We start from the raw sequence: 18111 nt of genomic DNA, 5'->3' as shown, positions 1-18111 counted from the left end.
TCATGTGTAACGCATTAGCGATTGCGTGCACTTCATTTAGATATCAATGCGTTTTGTTCCTTTTTTTTAAATTCTCTTGGTCCGTTTTCACGGCGAATTTAAAACATCTAATTAGCATGAATAACAATGCTTCAAATACCACATTGTTACAAAATTTCTAACAACTAAGGAGAAGCTTATGCAACATACCTTCCACCCTTCTTGCTCTTGAATGTCTAATTCACCTACACTAAATTATTCATCGCCTTGTGTTGGATTGATCAATGTACTAATCGATCATCCTTTAGAAGGTGAAAACGCCATGAAAGTTGCTCTCTTCTGGAAGTGTTGCAACGTAGTCTTGTCTTTGATTGTTTGACTAGATGAGATTGGCGTCGCTGAATGGTCCGACGGAGGAGGTCGGCGCCGTCAATGATATCTAGAGAGAACCATGCATTGTGCCACCAAATAGAAGAGAAAGTTTGAGTCGAGCTTGACCAAAGAAAAGAGAAAGTTTGAATCTTCGTTGATTTTGTGCTCCGTGGTCACAGGAGTGGTTTTTGAGTTTTTGAACATATTAGTCAGAAGCGAAATTCATTTAGCACGGCAATTAATAACAAATTTTGAAAATTAAATAAAATTAAATTAATTAAGATTAATTGGTTTTGTTTATTTTTTTACTGGTTCTTTTGTTCCATATACTTTTTCAAATACCAAATAAAAAGCGATTTTTGTTTTGTAATACAAAGTTGGGGTACATTGCAATTTTATAAAAAGTTTACGTTATAGAACAATTTTGACAAATTTGAAGGAGTGTTAAGTGCAATTTTTCAGTTTGAGATCGTTTTATCCTTTCCTAACTCAATTCTGGGTTTTCGGATTAACACTAGAGTACAGAGCCTTCATCCTTCAAATTCTTAGCATTTAGCAACTTCAACAATTTCTACTTTCTTTTATTTTTTTCGTTATTATTTACTAATTGAAAAAAATAAATAAATAAAAAATCCTCACCCTTTCAAACACACTCTTCACCTTCCTTCATTTTCCGGCAATGGCGGTTTCTTCTCCTTCTTCTTGTTCTTCACCTTCAATACTCTCACCTCTCATTCTAAACACCAAAACAAATCTTGGTTCATCATCATCAAATTCTTCTCCTTTTCCTCATCTCTTCACTTTCTCTTCTTCTCGCACCAATAATCGACCCCTCTCTCTCATAGTCTCATCTTACACTAGTATGTTCATCTTTTCCTAATTAAAATGAGTTTTTTTTTTATATATTTGGTTTAATGTTCCTTAAATTAATGGAATCGTGTGTGTGTTTGCAGAATCGGAAAATGGATTGGCGAGTAAAGATAAAAAAATCTTACTTGAGAAATATGGTTACGATGTTGATGCTGACGACTACTTTTCTCAATCGTCTTCCAAGGTTCCAATGCTTATAATTCTGTGTCAATTTCACAACAAAGCTTTCTGAATTTTCTGTATTGTGTGAAAATTAGCTGCATTTTTTTCATTTGTAGTTCATTTTGGTTTTGTTATAATTAATGCCACTGTTTAGTCCAAGAGGAGAAAGGAGCAACCTAAGATGAAGAGAGGGAAGCAAGTGAAAGAAGATTCAGCAGAGGAAGCTAAGCCTCCAAGGACTACACATAAGTTGCTTCAGGTAACTCTTAATTTTAGTACCTCGCTTCTTTCAAGTGCAAAGTGCAAATTGATAATCATTGATAGTGATTTAGAATGCTTTGACGGAATTTTACACTAGAAATCTTACTTTGGAAAGTTGTTTTAAGGTAAAATTCTCAGGAATGTAAAAGTATTTTACTAGCAAGGCACCCCCTAAGGGAGTTCACTGCTTAATTGTAAGTTCATATAGATGCTGCAAGGTTGCTTGTGCTTTTTAAGTAAGCAACTAAACTAAGGGGGTTCTCTTTGGTTCCATTGTTAATATATAGGTACTTGTAATTAAGTACTAGGAATGGAAAAACAATTTAGATGGGAAACCTTTACTCCCTTGATAGCACTTCTGTTGAGTTGGTCAGATTTCTGGTGATAGAACTTGGATGCTGGTGGTACAATAGGGAACTTCGAAAATTAGGGTACTAATAATTTTCAATAAGGGTACCAGTACCCTTGAAGTTTGTAAGGGTACTGCAGAAGCTCCCTTAGGTTGTTTGTGACTTGGGGTTTTGGAGGAAATGCAAAAAGAAAAGGCTTGTCCTGTTAAATTTTGAATCTTTACTCTATGGAGTACGGACCATTCCTTCACCTCCAAAATCCCAACTTGCAAACAACCCTCAAAGGAATGGTAAGTAAAGTGTACCCTGCACTTTTGATGAGCTTATTCCATCGTATTCTGCAGTCTTTGCATTCCCAACATCATTTAGGATGATTGCTTCTTATGTATATGATGAAGCATTACCTACAACATTAAAGATGATGGATATATTTGAGGTTTTATCATTAGTACATTCTAACACTTTTTCTTCTTTATGAGCTCATAATTTATTTTTCCTAACTATCAATCATTATTGATTTTAGAAGGTTAAGAGGAATAGAGACATTGTAGTTCCAAACTTAAAACCTAGAATCAATGGGTTTTATCTCCTTTAGTGATTAACTCATTCTAAAATCTAACATTGGTAATGCGTAAAAATATTTTTCCACTCATTACACGATGAAAGTGATGACGCCTATGGAACTAAACCTAATGATGATTTCATCAATACACTCGTTCATAACTGTATTCTATTTCGCTTATGAATATAGGTTTACCTTAACGACCGCTGTTTATTTTACTTCTTAATTTTCAAGGTTGCCACATCTGTTTAGTTTTGAGATAATCTTTAAAGCTTGTTGTCAACTTATCTTTACTAATCGAAAATTTTAATCTTTAATTTATATGGTAAGATAGGTTCTTGGAGGGACGGCTCGAAGGACGAAGCTGCTCTCACCAAAGGGCATGGATGTGCGCCCCATGATGGAAGTGGTAAAAGGTGCAGCATTTGATATATTACAGGTACTAGTTTGCGTATTGGAGGTTGTTATGCAGTATATTCCTTATAATTTCGAGATGCAAATTCCATGTTACACTGATAATTCTGTTTTTTTTTTCCATAATAATAAAAAAAATGAAAAAAAACTTATAATTTTGTTTAATAATTCAAAGGCGGCTGGTGGCTGTCCTGCATCATTGAGACCAGGGCGCTGGTTAGACTTGTACAGCGGTACAGGTTCTGTTGGTATTGAAGCTCTCAGCCGAGGATGTTCCGAGGTACTGATGTTTTTTATGAGCATTTCACTATGTGTTGTTAATTCTACAAAAACTTTAAGTGTAATCCCTTGAAAGATTTCATCAAGGTCATGGTGATGGAAAGGAGTTTTCAGAATTTGATTGCTAATTTCTGCCTACATTTGTATTTTGCTTGAAGTCTATTGTTTCTATGATACAAACTGAATTTCAGGTGCATTTTGTGGAGATGGATCCTTGGGTTGTATCGGATGTTTTGCGTCTAAATTTAGAGGCGACTGGATTCCTTGATGCCTCAATTATACATACTGTCCGTGTCGAAAAATTCTTTGAACGGGCAGATCAATTTGTAGGCATGTGCATCTTTTTCCTTTCAATTCCATTTGATGCATAATTATAAATCCTGCCAATTTAAACCATTCCCGCAGTTTTAAATTCAAAATTTCTTGCATGCAGGAAACAGTGGCCCATTTGATTACATCAGTGTCACCCCTCCATACACACAAGTTGACTATGGGGTGCTCATGAGGCAAATTTCAGAGTCATCCTTGGTTGGAGAAGACACTTTTATTGTATGTAGCAATTTCTTGCTTTTCTTGTTCTTGGTCCAAACAATCTTTCACTTGCTAAGTTTCTATCAAGTTGCCATGTTGTCTGATCCAGGTTGTTGAGTATCCTTTAAAAACCGACATGTTGGATTCATGCGGGTGCCTTGTAAAGGTAATTCAAGTAACCATTGGTACTTTTGTATGCATAACATGAAATGTTAGGGACTCTCCTTGTAGGCAATAAACCCTAATTAGTCTCTCCATTCTCTTTTATCTGTTACCGTCTCTTTTTGCTACATTCTTGGATCAATATATCTGAACAATCTATCCATCGACTTATTGATCCAGATATAAATGTGACAATAATTGATAATAGAGAATGGAGAGGGTAATAAACATGTTACTATAGATATATGTCTGGAGCTGAAAAGTTTTATTACAAGTAGTAGAAACCAATAGCAGTTATAAAGAGAATCCCTTATATATTTTGGATTATACATTAGTTGCAAATCTTAATGTTATGGCCATAGTTTGAGCTGTTAAGTGGTTGTCTGCAACTACAGATAACCGATAGGCGATTTGGCCGGACTCTCTTGGCGATTTACGGACCAACATGGGCTCAAAAGAAGAGGAGATGACTCCTTCAAATTATAGAATTGCAGTAGAATGTCTAATCCATCAATGTGGGATCAAAAGGATTTAGGTCTTGGTGCTGATAATTCTCAAACAAACAACATAAAAGCTATACAAAATTTTAATCCATGGATGGATACTGCTTAAAGAAATTTTGTACCACTGAATAACAATATGTGAATTTATTTTTGAGATGAGTATATATAATATTGTAATCGTTCATCTCAAAAAACCAAGTTCACTCATAATTTGAGAATTAGAAGTAAGGATATAATATTTAAGAAATGGATATTATCACTGTCAAATATATTCTTCTGTTGCATTTTTTTTTGTATGAATATGTTAAACATTGGAGTGATAATATCAAAATATTAGTGTTAATACTCACTCTCTAATATCTAATCAAAAGTTTATTTCAATAACTATAGACACAGCCAAAAAGAAAATGTTATCTTGAATGGAACTAGCAGCAACAGCAATGACTTTTGTCTTCTTTAGTAATGAAAGAAATCATGTATATACTATTATTGCACAAAATCCCACCAACACATTAGTTTCTTTCTCATCCTAAATTGTTGCACATGAATAAGACTCATGGCCCCGGTTCTTTATTATCTCTAACACAACATAGTAGACACATGTTTCGAGATAAATTTTTCAATCACACACTGTTCTCTTGCCTTTTTTGTTTAGTGTCCAAGAAAATTGTTTATATAGCATTATTGTTCAAACTTTTATTTTTACAACAATTGTATAATTTAAGGTTTAGGAAATTTTCATTTAAAATTTTCTAAGTCTTAATTTCACAAAAAAAGTTCTTTATGTAACATTATTGTGTTTGCTTTGATAAACCCTCACGAGTGCAAAAACAAAAAACCTTTACTAGAGAATAAAGATTAGCTTTAGCCTTTAGCCTTTTAAATCGTTATATTAGTCGTTTCAATTCTTAAAATATAAATATTAAATTAGTCCAAAATTGTAAATATGATTCATGTTAGGTTTTTAATTCCACTTTCATAATTATGTTGTCGTGTTTTTATTGATCATGTTAAATGACATAGTCATATTTCACGTGGACAACTTATACTGTGATAATTTTTCTTACATTTTTTTGCCCTTTTGGGTAGTAATTATATGTCTTAGATTTATTGAGACAAGAATGCGCGTTGCCTATATACAAGAAATTAAATATTTTTTTTGGTATTTAAGAAATTAAATATTTTAATGTGTCATATATATGCCTCAAATTCTTGTGTCCCACTCTGCAAAATACATTCCCCAATCTTCCTGGGTAGTTTTTGAATTTTTGTCAAACAAAATTAGTTGGCACCAAATACATTAAATTAGTTTTTCTTAAGATTCTTTGAACAATTTGATTAGATGGTATTTGAATTGTTGGCAACTTGATGAATGGAGACTTACACATTAAAAATGTCTATTGTCCAATATACATCATAACGGAATTCAAGGAAATTTGATTCTTATTGTCACCAATATTTTATATTTTAGTAATATTTAACATCCAATTGAATTTTCTTCTGTTAGAAAAAAAATAGAGACATGAATGGCACAATATATCAAATTCTTAAATTGACTTATTTTTAGTTTTTAAAATAAGATTCAATTATAAACGGCTCGTCTTTAAACACTTTTATTAAATAAAAAATATTATACCTTTTATTAATTAAACAAATTTTAATTTTTTTTGTTATATTTTATATCACTAATTCGAATTTAAAAGAATAACCTATTAATTAGGTAACTATTTTTTTGTAAGATTATAATTTTTAAGAAAATAAAAGCCCAAAACCTACTACTAATAGATTTGTTACTTCTAATAGCAAGTTACTTTTTAAGAAGTATTGCATCCATTATTTTTTCAGAACGTATTAGTATTCATTGGTTAAACACATATTTTAATAATAAAAAATATTATGTGTATAACAAAAAACAGTCACTATATATTTATGTATAAATATTATATATTATTTTAATATATATTTTATATTTCTCCATGTATTTTAGGAGTAACTCTTAACTTTACTACTTTGAGTTTTTTTCTTTTGAAAAAAATCTCCAAATTTATAAGTTGAACTTCTAATTCAATTTTATCTGAACTCCACAAATTTAGACAATTTCTGAAGTTTGATTACAGTGGAAGAATTCTGGTTACTCCGTTCAAAGTAACTCTGGTTTACTTTACTTTTTCTCTGAGTGTAGATCCTGAAGAGAGAAACTACAATATATAACATGAATCTTTCTGAATCAGGTTTTCATTCATTCAATCAAAAAAGAAACAATTCTTCACAGTTCACACACAACTAGCCAAAGCTTTTTGCATTCCTACAAAGTACAAAACAGTGTTTGTAGAGAGAGTAAGATACATAGATAGATCCACTTTCTTAGTTTAGTTGCATGAAAATGCACACCCCTTTTTTTTTCTTTATTTTTTTAATAATTTAATTTTAATGCGTTGATAATGTAACACGTTTTACATAAGATAAAAATTCACATGTAATTGCCTTTACGTGAAGTTACTAGTGAAAAATCGCTAAATAATTTGATATGTTTGACTAAAGTATTCTCTAACAGCTTTCAACTTTCACTTTCATACAAAGACAACTACATGCGAATATTTACCTTTACATAATTGTTTTTATATTGTTAATATAAAAGGTAATTATTTTTATTAACTTATTGTTCTATAATTAGATGTATGTATAAAATTACTTTAGCGGAAACTCAAGTGCAGTCGACTTCACGTGAAGTTGATAACTGAGAGCCGTTCGATGATTTGACTGATTTAACTAAATTTTCATTTAACGGCTCTCAACTATCAATTTCACGTGAAGTCGACTACATCTGAGTTTTCACCGATCACTTTACAGTTACTATTTATCAATTTTTTTTTATCTCTACCAAGCTTAAAGAGACTCTTAAATAACTAACTTTTGTGATTCACAAAAACCCTTTATATGTTTGGCCATGCTCTCTCTTCTCCCTTTCTCTTCTCTCTTTCTCTTTCTCTTTCTCTTCTATGTCTGCTTTTAAATAGGGTCATTCACTCCAAGCCCGCCAAGTTAGGAACCAATTCATTATTTTGTCCTTACTCCTTTCCTATATAATTCTCTCTTTCTTTTCTTTCTTTAATTATCATTGTTGTAGCTAGTGATCATCAATGCCAAGATGATATTATTGTTGTTGTTCTTAAGCTTCTTTAGTTGCAAGATATTGCCACTTAGTAAAGAGTCATAAGAGAAGAGAAAAGAGAAAGAAAATTGAGAAAAAATAAATATGGGTAGTGGTGGTGTAGGCAGGGGAAGGTTGATTCTTGGAATTTTGGGATTCATATTAGTTACATGGTTGATGCTAACAGCAATATCGGCTAACCGTCTTCATCGACAAGCGAAGAAGACGGTTATGGTGGTTCCATTAAGAGTGAATGCGATGTCAAAGCAGTTAAAGTTGGTTAGTATGATGAAGAGGCATTCAAAATCTGAAATGATCTTTGTAAGCAAGAGAAGAGTTCCTAATGGACCTGATCCAATTCACAACAGGTTTGAGTTTCATTCATATACTTTCATTTTTCTTTCTTTCTTTTTCTTCTACTTCTTCTTTTAATCTGCATGCTTTCTTACATGGAATGTGAGTACAAAATTGTGGGTGAAAGATAGAGTAATAATGTAGGATCATAGTAGGGTAAATTCATCTTGGGATGGGGTTTGAACTTTGAACTTTTTTTTTCTATTTGGTTTTTTGTTTAATGTTGTCTTGACATACAAAATTAATAACTTTTTGTTTCGGTTTGCTTAAGATTTAAAATATTTTAATTTTAGGTCTCTATAATTAGTTTTTGGGTTTATCTATCTTATCTTAATATTACAAATCAAGAAAATTTTTATTGAAATTTAAGTTTTTAATGTATTTATTTTATATTTATTAAATAAAAATATTTAAACTTTTTTACTGATGATAAATTTATTTTAAGACACATGTTAGCTAAATCCTTAATTTTTTATGTTGAATATTTAAGTGATATGTTAAACACTCTGTATCTAGTTAGAGATAAAATTAAAAACATATATTTTATAGAATTTAATTTTTATTCACGTAAAATAATTTTATACATTTATCTAATTATCTACATTATTATATTCTTAAAAATAATTAGTTTTAAATTTATTATTTAAAAAATATCTAAACACATGAATTTAATTGAATAACCGTGTAAAATTTTTTAAAATGCATTAGAATTAAACTCTATTTTAATATTTAAAAAGACAAAAAAAAATTATAAAACCAAAACTAAAATATAAACCATTATTTTTCCATGAACATACATAACTACTATTACTACTAGATGTGGTGTTTCTAAGCTTCATTTTGAATTTGGTTGTGTCAAATTGATGTTCATGCTAGAAACATGATTTTAGTGTGTTCAATAAAAGTTAAAATCACAAGAGTTTAAAATCTCGAAATCAATTAGATTTTATTCAATTAGGACTAATAAACATAATATATCATGTCACTTTCTACTTGGCTAAATGGGGAACATAATGGACTCACACTTGAAACAGTCAAAACTCAAAAGAGTGATAATTTTCACTTCTTTATCAAAAGCTTCTTTAACGAACAATCTTTCTCTTATTTTCATGAGAAACCGAAAAAAAATTAGGAAAAAAAAAGACATTGGGTGAATAACTGTACCACTTTAGTTATTGGAGTGGGGAAAAATTATTAGGAGGTTCCCCTTTTTCTTTCTATGGAAAGCTTAATTAATTTATTGGAGGATCATGAGCTACTTTTAGCCTCATTTGCACTGAGCATAACCCAATTCAATTCAAGCCTCGGTTCAAAGAAACTGTAGATTTGAGGACCCAATTTAATGATTATTATTACACTATATACTATTTTAGTTCTATCCTATTATATATGTATATTTATAAAGTAGTGGCATTCTAAATAAAAATGTATATTTTATTATCAGAAATAACTAGACAAATTTTAACAATAGGGGCAAGATTAATAATATACTTGTTTGAAATATTCTGATATGTCATTACATGAAACATATTTATCTTAAATTTATTATTATTATTATTATTATTATTATTATTATTATTATTGAATATTCAATAATTTATTCATATTATGTAATGGGTTTTTTTATATTTTTTTTAGGAGAGCAGTGAAATATAGACAGCCGCCAACACAAGCTTGAGTGAGAAATGTTGTGCTCCACAATTTGTGTGAGGAAAAAATCATACAAGAAAAACCCTTGAATTTTTTTCTATTATTATCTCTGTGGAAGAATTTCATCATATGTTTCTATTATAAGATAGTGTTGTCACTTTGTTACATATATTAGTGCTATATAAGTATTTGAAGACTATATAAGTGTGATCCTCATGTTTTTTTTTTCTTTTTTTTATCCCTTTTTTGGAATGTACCTTTAAATGATGATGTTATGTAAATTAAGGCCTTAGGTGATGATGATGAAGTAACCAAAATTTTGCATGCAAATTATTTATTTGTGTCCTCAAAATTGTTGTAGTAAAAAAAACATGTAATTTTGCAAGAAATGTGTAGAAGTAGTGGATGTTCTTATCATCATTCCTTATCTTAACAAAATTTACATACACGTGAGAATCTTGAGAAAGACAACACTTTTGAAAGCAACACAGTCTATTTATTTACTTTTTCCTTACTCAAATCTAGAGAAAGAGAATGAGAATGAGAGATTTAATTTGTGGATAGGACTATACTGTTAAAATAAATATCAAAATATTAACCAATTTGGATTATGATGAGAGCAATATATGCAAGAAAAGGCATACTCCATTTCCATGCATGATAATATAATTATTAATTAAGCTTCATATTTTGGGCATTCCTTCTTTTGATGGTATCCTATTTTTTTTGGGTGTTACATAGAATTTTCGATATGACAGATTAAAAATTAATTTATCGTGAATCTATTTTTTTAAAGGTTTATTATTGACCAATAAATTAATGTAAGCACAAAGTAATGAATCTCTAATATTTATTTAAATAAATACGTGAGCTGACCAATCGATTAATCCAAATTAGTTAACAACGCCTTATTTTAAATGTCTTGTGTTCACCAAAGCAAATTCCTTAATTAATTAACTAATTTGAAGATTATATAGTGAACAACAATCCCTTTTTCTTTCCATTTTGTCTTGATCATTGCATAAATGCATAACAATCTAACAAGCATTATCTTTTCAGTGCCATGTGGACCTATAAGATAGCATCACAAAAATAAAATAAATAGTGATTAGAAATACTAATTTATCTTCTTAATATTTAAATAAAAAATTTAAATATGTGTTATTTTTTAAAATATTAAAAATTAACACTTTATTGTTTAAAATTTCGGAGAATAATTTAAAAGACTTTCAATAATTTTTTAAATAAAATTAGTTAAGTTTTATGCTTAGTATCTCAAAAGAAAACCAATTATATCTATTTAACAATACCAAATTAAATGTCTCTTACATTAATAAAACATAGAAATCGAATTCTAAATATATGCTACTTTGATAATTTTTCTTATGCTTTCATAAGCTTTTGGTTAGTTAATTAAGGGCTGAAGGCATATCTTGTGCAAATCCTAAACAAATTATTAATACAAATTAATTGAGAGGCTGCAAAAATTAAGGTATCTCAAAAAAAGCCAAATAAGCAAAGGAGCAATCTCTGTTTGCTGCTTTTTCTTTAACTTTGCTTTTTCTTTCTGGTCTGATTTCCTATAGATTCGAGAAGGATGTGACTTGGTCCAAAGTAACATAGATTCAAAATTTCTGTAAAAAAAACAAAAATTATTTTATTTTATTTTTTATTTTTCAATTGCATGGGAGACATATTCTCAGTCCTTGCAGTTTTTGTTTCTCTTTATTGAAATATATTTGGCAGATGTAAGAACCAGATGACTCTTCTTCTTGCTCAATTTGATCAAAATTGTACTACAATAATAATATGCAAATGTCTCTGTCTATTCTTATTAATTATTATATAATAATTATCAAAAGAAGGTGAATCTCTATGGAGGGGGAAGCCCCACATTCTGGCTTTAGTTATTATTATTATTATTATTATTATTATTATTATTATTATTATTATTATTATTATTTGTTGCAATTTAGTTCTAGCAAATAGAAGAAAGGTGCAAATTAAGACTACTTTTTTTAGATATTAATTAAATTTTTGTGTAACACTTAATTATTAAAATTTATGGTATTTTTTAAAATTTTGAGGGTGAAATAATTTGTAAGAGACGTATTATCAATATATAAAGACGTATTATTCTATTTTTAAAATTTTAAAAAATACTATAAAATTTAATAACTAATTATTATTCCAAAATTTTATCAATATCTAAAAATATTTATTGCAACCTAATCTATCAACTTATTTCTTACATTATTATTAAAATTAATCTAATACGGGTTAGAGGCATTAAGAACAGCCCAAAAGGGCTAAAATCTCACATGTCTAAGATTTTTTCCAAAAAAAAATGAGAACAAATAAGAGAGTCTATTAACTCTTTTAGACATGATTCATACTCATAAAAATTCTAATTTCTGGATCACGATAATCTTGTGTCCAAGTGCATTGAAAAATAGTTCTTCTCTTTATTGAGAGCCACCATCATGAGAGGCGGTTTCGTCCGTGGAGGACACTCCCGGTCGTATGCACCGAGAGAACCAAGACAATCACCAGGAAGAGATGTGCACCAACGACAGCTTAAGAAGGTAAAAAAAGAGGGAGAAGGTCAGGTTTTTATGGGGGAGGCATCACTAATTCCCAGAGAAGAAGAATGGATGGTAGGAGAAGGTGAACGACAAAGTGAAGAAGCTCCTAGGCGCAGATCTTTCAGCGATGCAGTAAAGGGAGGGATAAGACCAATGGCTGAGATGGAGGAAGACGATTCCTTCTCTTCTTCGGATGGTGAGGCTTCTGAAGACAAAAGCTACAATGGAGAGGAGCAGAACACAGGAGGAAAATACTCTACGGAGAAGGAAAATCAGAGGCCAGAAATCAAGATAGAAAAGGTAAACGGTATTTTTAACATTGTTATAAATGAAGCTGGATTGAAAAATCTACGACACCCATGGTGGGATACTTTAATAGTTAAGCTGCTAGGTAGGAAAATATCACTACCAGTGTTGAGTAGGAGATTGGAAGTAATGTGGGGAAAACAGGGTAGTATTGAAGTCATTGATATAGGTAATGACTATTTCATAGTGAAGTTCTATTCCCAGGAAGACCTAGATTTCGCTCTGACGGGAGGACCTTGGAGGATTTTTTATCATTACCTTGCTATCTTTTTTTGGAAGCCAAACTTCAATCCTATGGAGGCTACCATAGATCATATTTCTGCGTGGGTTAGACTTCCTAGACTAGCCATTGAATATTATGAAGAAGAGATGTTGAATAAAATTGGTAATATTCTGGGAAGAACTTTAAAAGTGGACTCAAACACAGCAGACAAATGCAGAGGCAAGTTTGCTAGATTATGTGTGGAGCTGGATTTAACAGAGCCTTTAGTGTCCCAATACTCCATTAATGGAGTGAGATACACAGTAGAGTATGAAGGGCTTTATAACATCTGTTTTTCGTGTGGAATGGTAGGGCATGAAAAACCAAATTGTCCGAAAATAATAGCACAAAGTAAAGTGCAACAAGGTGAAGACATGGGAAGAATGGTGGTGATGGAAACAGAAGGGCTCAACAGAAGACGAAGGGGCAACAAGAAAAGGATAGTAATGGAATTTTCATAAAAGACAAGGGCAAGAAAGTAATAGAAGAGGAAGAAAATGGATACGGACCATGGATGATTGTGCAAAGGACAATACGAGGAAAAAAGACTAGAAAATCCAATACGAGAGAAGGTAGTGGGAAGAATAGAGACGTTGGAGACGTTGGCAAAAAGATTACCACTACAGTAGGGGGTACGAGGTATGCGGCGCTGAGTCAAGTTGATGAAGATACAAATGTTGATGAAGAGAAGGAAAATGATCAAGAGAATCTGATTGTGAATAAAAATGACCCACCAAGGACTCACAAGGCCTTTTCAAGCAATCAAAGTTTAGCCCCCAGAAAAGACCAAACTGGACCTAAACATATGCAAGTCCAACACCAGACCTCTAACCCGATTATCATCTCAGCTTCCCTAACTGACACCAAAAATGCCCAAACCATGCCCCAAAATGATAAAAGCACTTCTCTAAGTCAAAAAACACAAAGAACACCGCCAGCCAACATCCCTGAGCTTCCAATAAAGACCTTCCCCTTGAAACAAAAAGGAAACCCAGATAATCCCCTTGACCAGAACAAGAACTCCATACTAAACCTTCCTCATACCCAAACCATGAATAACATCAACCATCCTTTGTCCCAAACCCCCAGTTCTATGAAAGAATTTGTTCCAGGAACTGTTCAGAGAGATGAAGAGATGACTGATCAACTTGACCCTGAACCCAAACCACCAGATATGAACTCAGTTGACAATGAGATAATGATGGAGGCTTTGGAACAGTTTGAGGAGCAGCAGGGAGCTGCATACAACCACCAGAAGAGTTACATTAACCTCGATGAAGGAGATTGTATAGAAGAAAACACAATGGAAGAGTATCGAGAAGAGGGAGAAGTGATGGCGACGGCCATCTGATCTTCTGCGTTCTGATATGACCAGGTTTTTATTTCTTCTGTTTATTTTAGATATGATCATCATGTCCTGGAATTGTAGAGGGGCGGCTAGTGGGAGTTTTAGGCGCACCCTTTTAGAATTTGAGAGATTACATAGACCAGATGTGGTTATATTGCTCGAAACAAGATGCAGTGGGATTAAAGCCAGGAATGTCATTAGCAGTTTTGGTTTCTCCTTTAGCCATATTGAAGAGGCCGTTGGATATAGTGGGGGTATATGGATTATGTGGAAAGACCCTGATCTAGCTATTGATGTGATATTGACAAAAAATCAGTTTGTACATATGAAGGTGAAGAGAGGAAATAAGGAAGAGTGGTTTCTTATTGCCGTATATGCTAATCCTCGGGAGGATAAAAGACGAGAGTTGTGGACTGATATGCATCATATCAATCAGAATATTACGGGAGGTTGGTTGGTAGTGGAAGATTTCAATGATATATCTGATCCATCGGAGAAGAAAAGTGGGGGTAGAGTAGATTTTGGAGCCTGCAGGAGATTTAAAAGGTGGATTGATAGTTGTGCTTTAATAGATTTAGGGTCGGTGGGGCAAAGGTTCACCTGGAGAGGCCCGCAATGGGAAAACCTAGATAAAGTTTTCAAACATCTCGATAGAGCTCTGTGCAATTCAGATTGGAGATTAAGATACCAAGAAGCAATAGTTGATGTTCTTGCTCGTGTCAATTCAGATCATCACCCAATTCTGGTTCACATGAATCCTAAAGGTATGGTGATCAAAGACAAGCCGTTCCGATATGAAGCAATGTGGGAATTACATCCAAACTTCAAGGGGTTTGTGGAAGAGAAATGGAAGGGGCAGACTCATCACAATGGTGCGCTGAATCTGCTTATGAAAGATTTGGCAATATGGAACAAGGAGGTGTTTGGACACATCGGAAAACAGAAAAGGAAGATTTTAAGTAGACTTAGTGGAATTCAAAGGGCTCCCTCTTATGGAGAATCCGTTCTTAGATGATTTGGAAAGAGAGCTAAGGAAGGAGCTGGAAGATATCCTGGATAAGGAAGAAACTATGTGGATGCAAAAATCAAGAGACCAATGGCTAGTAGATGGTGATCGTAATACCAAGTACTTCCATACCAGGACAGTCATCAGAAGGAGGAAAAATAAAATTTTAAAGCTAAAGAATCAAGAAGGTGATTGGATAGAGAATTATGAGATGCTTGGCAAGCATGTAGTTATTTTTTCCGGGCCTTGTACTTTAAAGAAAATTATAGCTCTACTAGCTTTCATTGTAGTTTTGATTACCCCATATTAGAAGATGAGATAGGGAAGAGCTTGTATAAAATTCCCTCAGATAGGGAGATTAAAGATGCAATATTTAACATTGGGTCTCTTAAAGCACCGGAACCATATGGATTTCCATCTCTTTTCTACAAAGAGCACCAGGAAATCATCAAAGACAGTGTTTTGCAGCTGGTCAGAGATTGTTGGGTAGACCCGAAATTAATAAAAGGGATTAACTCTACTTTTATAACACTTATACCAAAAGTGAAAGTCCCGGAGTATATCACACAATTCAGGCCAATTGCTCTATGCAATGTGAGCTACAAATGTATTTCTAAGATCATAGTTGAGAGATTAAAACCAGCTCTAACAAACAGAATTGCCCCTTTTCAATCAAGTTTCGTTCCCGGGAGAAAGATCCACGATAATATATTGATTGCGAAGGAGCTTATACATGTGATGAGGAAGACAAAAGGTAAACACGACTTTATGGCTATTAAATATGACTTTGAAAAGGCGTATGATAGGCTTAGATGGGGATTTCTTAGACAGTGTTTGTTTGACTTTGGACTAGGAGAATCCTTTACCAGCCTAATCATGGGATGTGTACAATCGGTCTCATATAATGTGCTTTGGAATGGAGGAAAAACGGAAGAATTTTACCCAACCAGAGGCTTAAGACAGGGAGATCCCATATCTCCTTACCTCTTCGTTATTGTTATGGACCGTCTCTCTCAAATGATAGAAGAGAAGGTAGAGATGGAACAATGGAGACCGATGAGAATAAGCAAAGAAGGGCTACATATCTCACACCTCCTATTTGCTGACGATCTTTTGGTTTTTGGGGAAGCTAGCAAGGAACAGGGGAAAACCATCTTGGAATGTATGGGAGAGTTTTGTCGAATGTCTGGTATGAAAATCAGTGTCTCAAAAATAAATATCTTATTCTCTAACAATGTAGGAAGAGCAAATCGGAGGGCCATCGCTGATTTGTGCCATTATCAAGAACAACAAAGCCTAGGAAGGTACTTGGGTGCTATGCTAACAAACCATAGGAAAGGCAAAGAAAAGTTTAAGAATGTGATTGATAGAATGCAAAGTAAAGTAAAAGGGTGGAAGGTTCAATGTTTATCCTTAGCGGGAAGAATTAATATTGCAAAGACTGTCCTATGTCCACTACAAAACTTTGACATGCAGCATTCAAGAATACCTAAAGGGGTCTGTCAACAATTAGAGAGGATGCAAAGAAGCTTCATTTGGGGAGAAGTACAAGGCCAGAAAAAAATGCACCATGTGAGCTGGAATACTTTGTGTCTGCCAAAACAGATGGGGGTATTGGAATGAGAAAATTAGACATTGTTAATGATACTTTCATTATGAAGATGATTTGGAATTTATGGACTGAACCAGACTCTCTCTGGGCACAGGTAATGTATAATAAATATATCAAAGGAAGGGAAGATGAGGTTGAAAGATCCTATAGAACAAATGACTCTCCTCTTTGGAAAGAGATGACAAAACTATGGGGTAAATTACAAGACAGTTGCCACAAGATTATTGGAGACGGCAAAAGCACCTTGTTCTGGTATGACAAGTGGGTAAAGGAAGAAAATTCCTTAATCAGAGCTGCCATTAATCCACTCCCAAGAGAAAAAGAGAATGAAACTGTCTCAAAATATGTAAATCAGAATGGTAACTGGAATTTCGGGGAACTTAATCATTTGCTCCCATCATCAATTATTGATAAAATTAAATCCATCCCTCCTCCCACCGAAGGTAACACGGATTCGATAAGCTGGAATCATACACCTAATGGTATATTTTCAATTACCTCAGCCTATAAGAATTTGTCCCCAGCCTATAAGAATTTGTCCCCAGTCAATAACACTCATAATGACATAAGATGGAGCAGCATATGAAAGTGGAAGGGACAAGAACGAGTGAAGATTTTCATATGGCAGCTTGCTCATGGTCGATTACTTACAGCAAGTAGAAAAGCAAAATTCATGGGAATAAACCCAACTGTCACCACTGCAAGAACCAGCAAGAAACTATTATTCATGTGATGAGAGATTGTCCTAAAACAGCAATCATATGGAAATAGATTATCAATCCGGCAGTGGCAGCCACTTTCTATGGCACGGATCTCCATAACTGGATAGTGCTAAACCTGGAGAATAATATCGGTAAATTTTTCCTTTTTTCTTGGAAAGACGAATTCTTTATTACTTGTTGGTATTTGTGGAAATGGAGAAACCAAGAGGTTCACGCCCCACCTTTTGATAGACCTCGGAATGTTGTGTTGATAATCAGAAATGCCATAAACCAGTCAAAGGAAGCTTTCAAGAAATTGAACATGAAAAAAAGGAGGACAAGTGATAGCAGAGACAAGAATTGAATGGAAACCTCCCCCTATTGGATGGGTGAAACTGAATACAGATGGATCAGTAATAGAAAGTGTGAGGACGGTGGGTTGTGGTGGATTGATCCGGACTCATGAAGGTGATTGGGTAGGAGAATTCATGGCAAATTTGGGAAATTGTCACGCCTTTCAGGCAGAACTATGGGGTGTCTTTCATGGCCTCAACATGGCATGGGACTTGGGGATGAGGAGAATTATTATTGAGACTGATTCGGTGGAAGTTTACAAAGAAATTAGTAAAGGAAGAAAAACTCAAAATTACAACTCCTTGGTTAGAGAAATTCAGAAACTAAAGGATAAGTC

General features: G+C 33.1%; 1 protein-coding gene and 1 non-coding gene across 2 annotated transcripts; both read left to right on the top strand.

Moving 5' to 3' along the window:
* The first annotated feature begins 751 nt into the window (after positions 1-751).
* Positions 752-4712, top strand: LOC112716337 (uncharacterized). Its single transcript, XM_025768226.2, has 9 exons — positions 752-1211; positions 1305-1405; positions 1538-1642; positions 2891-2995; positions 3146-3250; positions 3441-3579; positions 3683-3798; positions 3890-3946; positions 4338-4712. Exons 1-9 carry the CDS (start codon positions 1031-1033, stop codon positions 4410-4412), a joined length of 984 nt encoding a protein of 327 aa, XP_025624011.1. The 5' UTR covers positions 752-1030; the 3' UTR covers positions 4413-4712.
* A 2595-nt stretch (positions 4713-7307) lies between these two features.
* LOC112716336 (uncharacterized) lies at positions 7308-9928 on the top strand. The gene is made up of 2 exons (XR_011866353.1): positions 7308-7964; positions 9589-9928. It is a non-coding gene; the product is annotated as an uncharacterized protein (transcript).
* The last annotated feature ends 8183 nt before the right edge of the window (positions 9929-18111 follow it).

Source organism: Arachis hypogaea, chromosome 10, assembly GCF_003086295.3.
Source record: "Arachis hypogaea cultivar Tifrunner chromosome 10, arahy.Tifrunner.gnm2.J5K5, whole genome shotgun sequence".
Taxonomy (NCBI): Eukaryota; Viridiplantae; Streptophyta; class Magnoliopsida; order Fabales; family Fabaceae; genus Arachis; species Arachis hypogaea.
The sequence above is the reverse complement of the archived record's forward strand: the minus strand, read 5'-3'. Positions and strand labels throughout refer to the sequence as shown.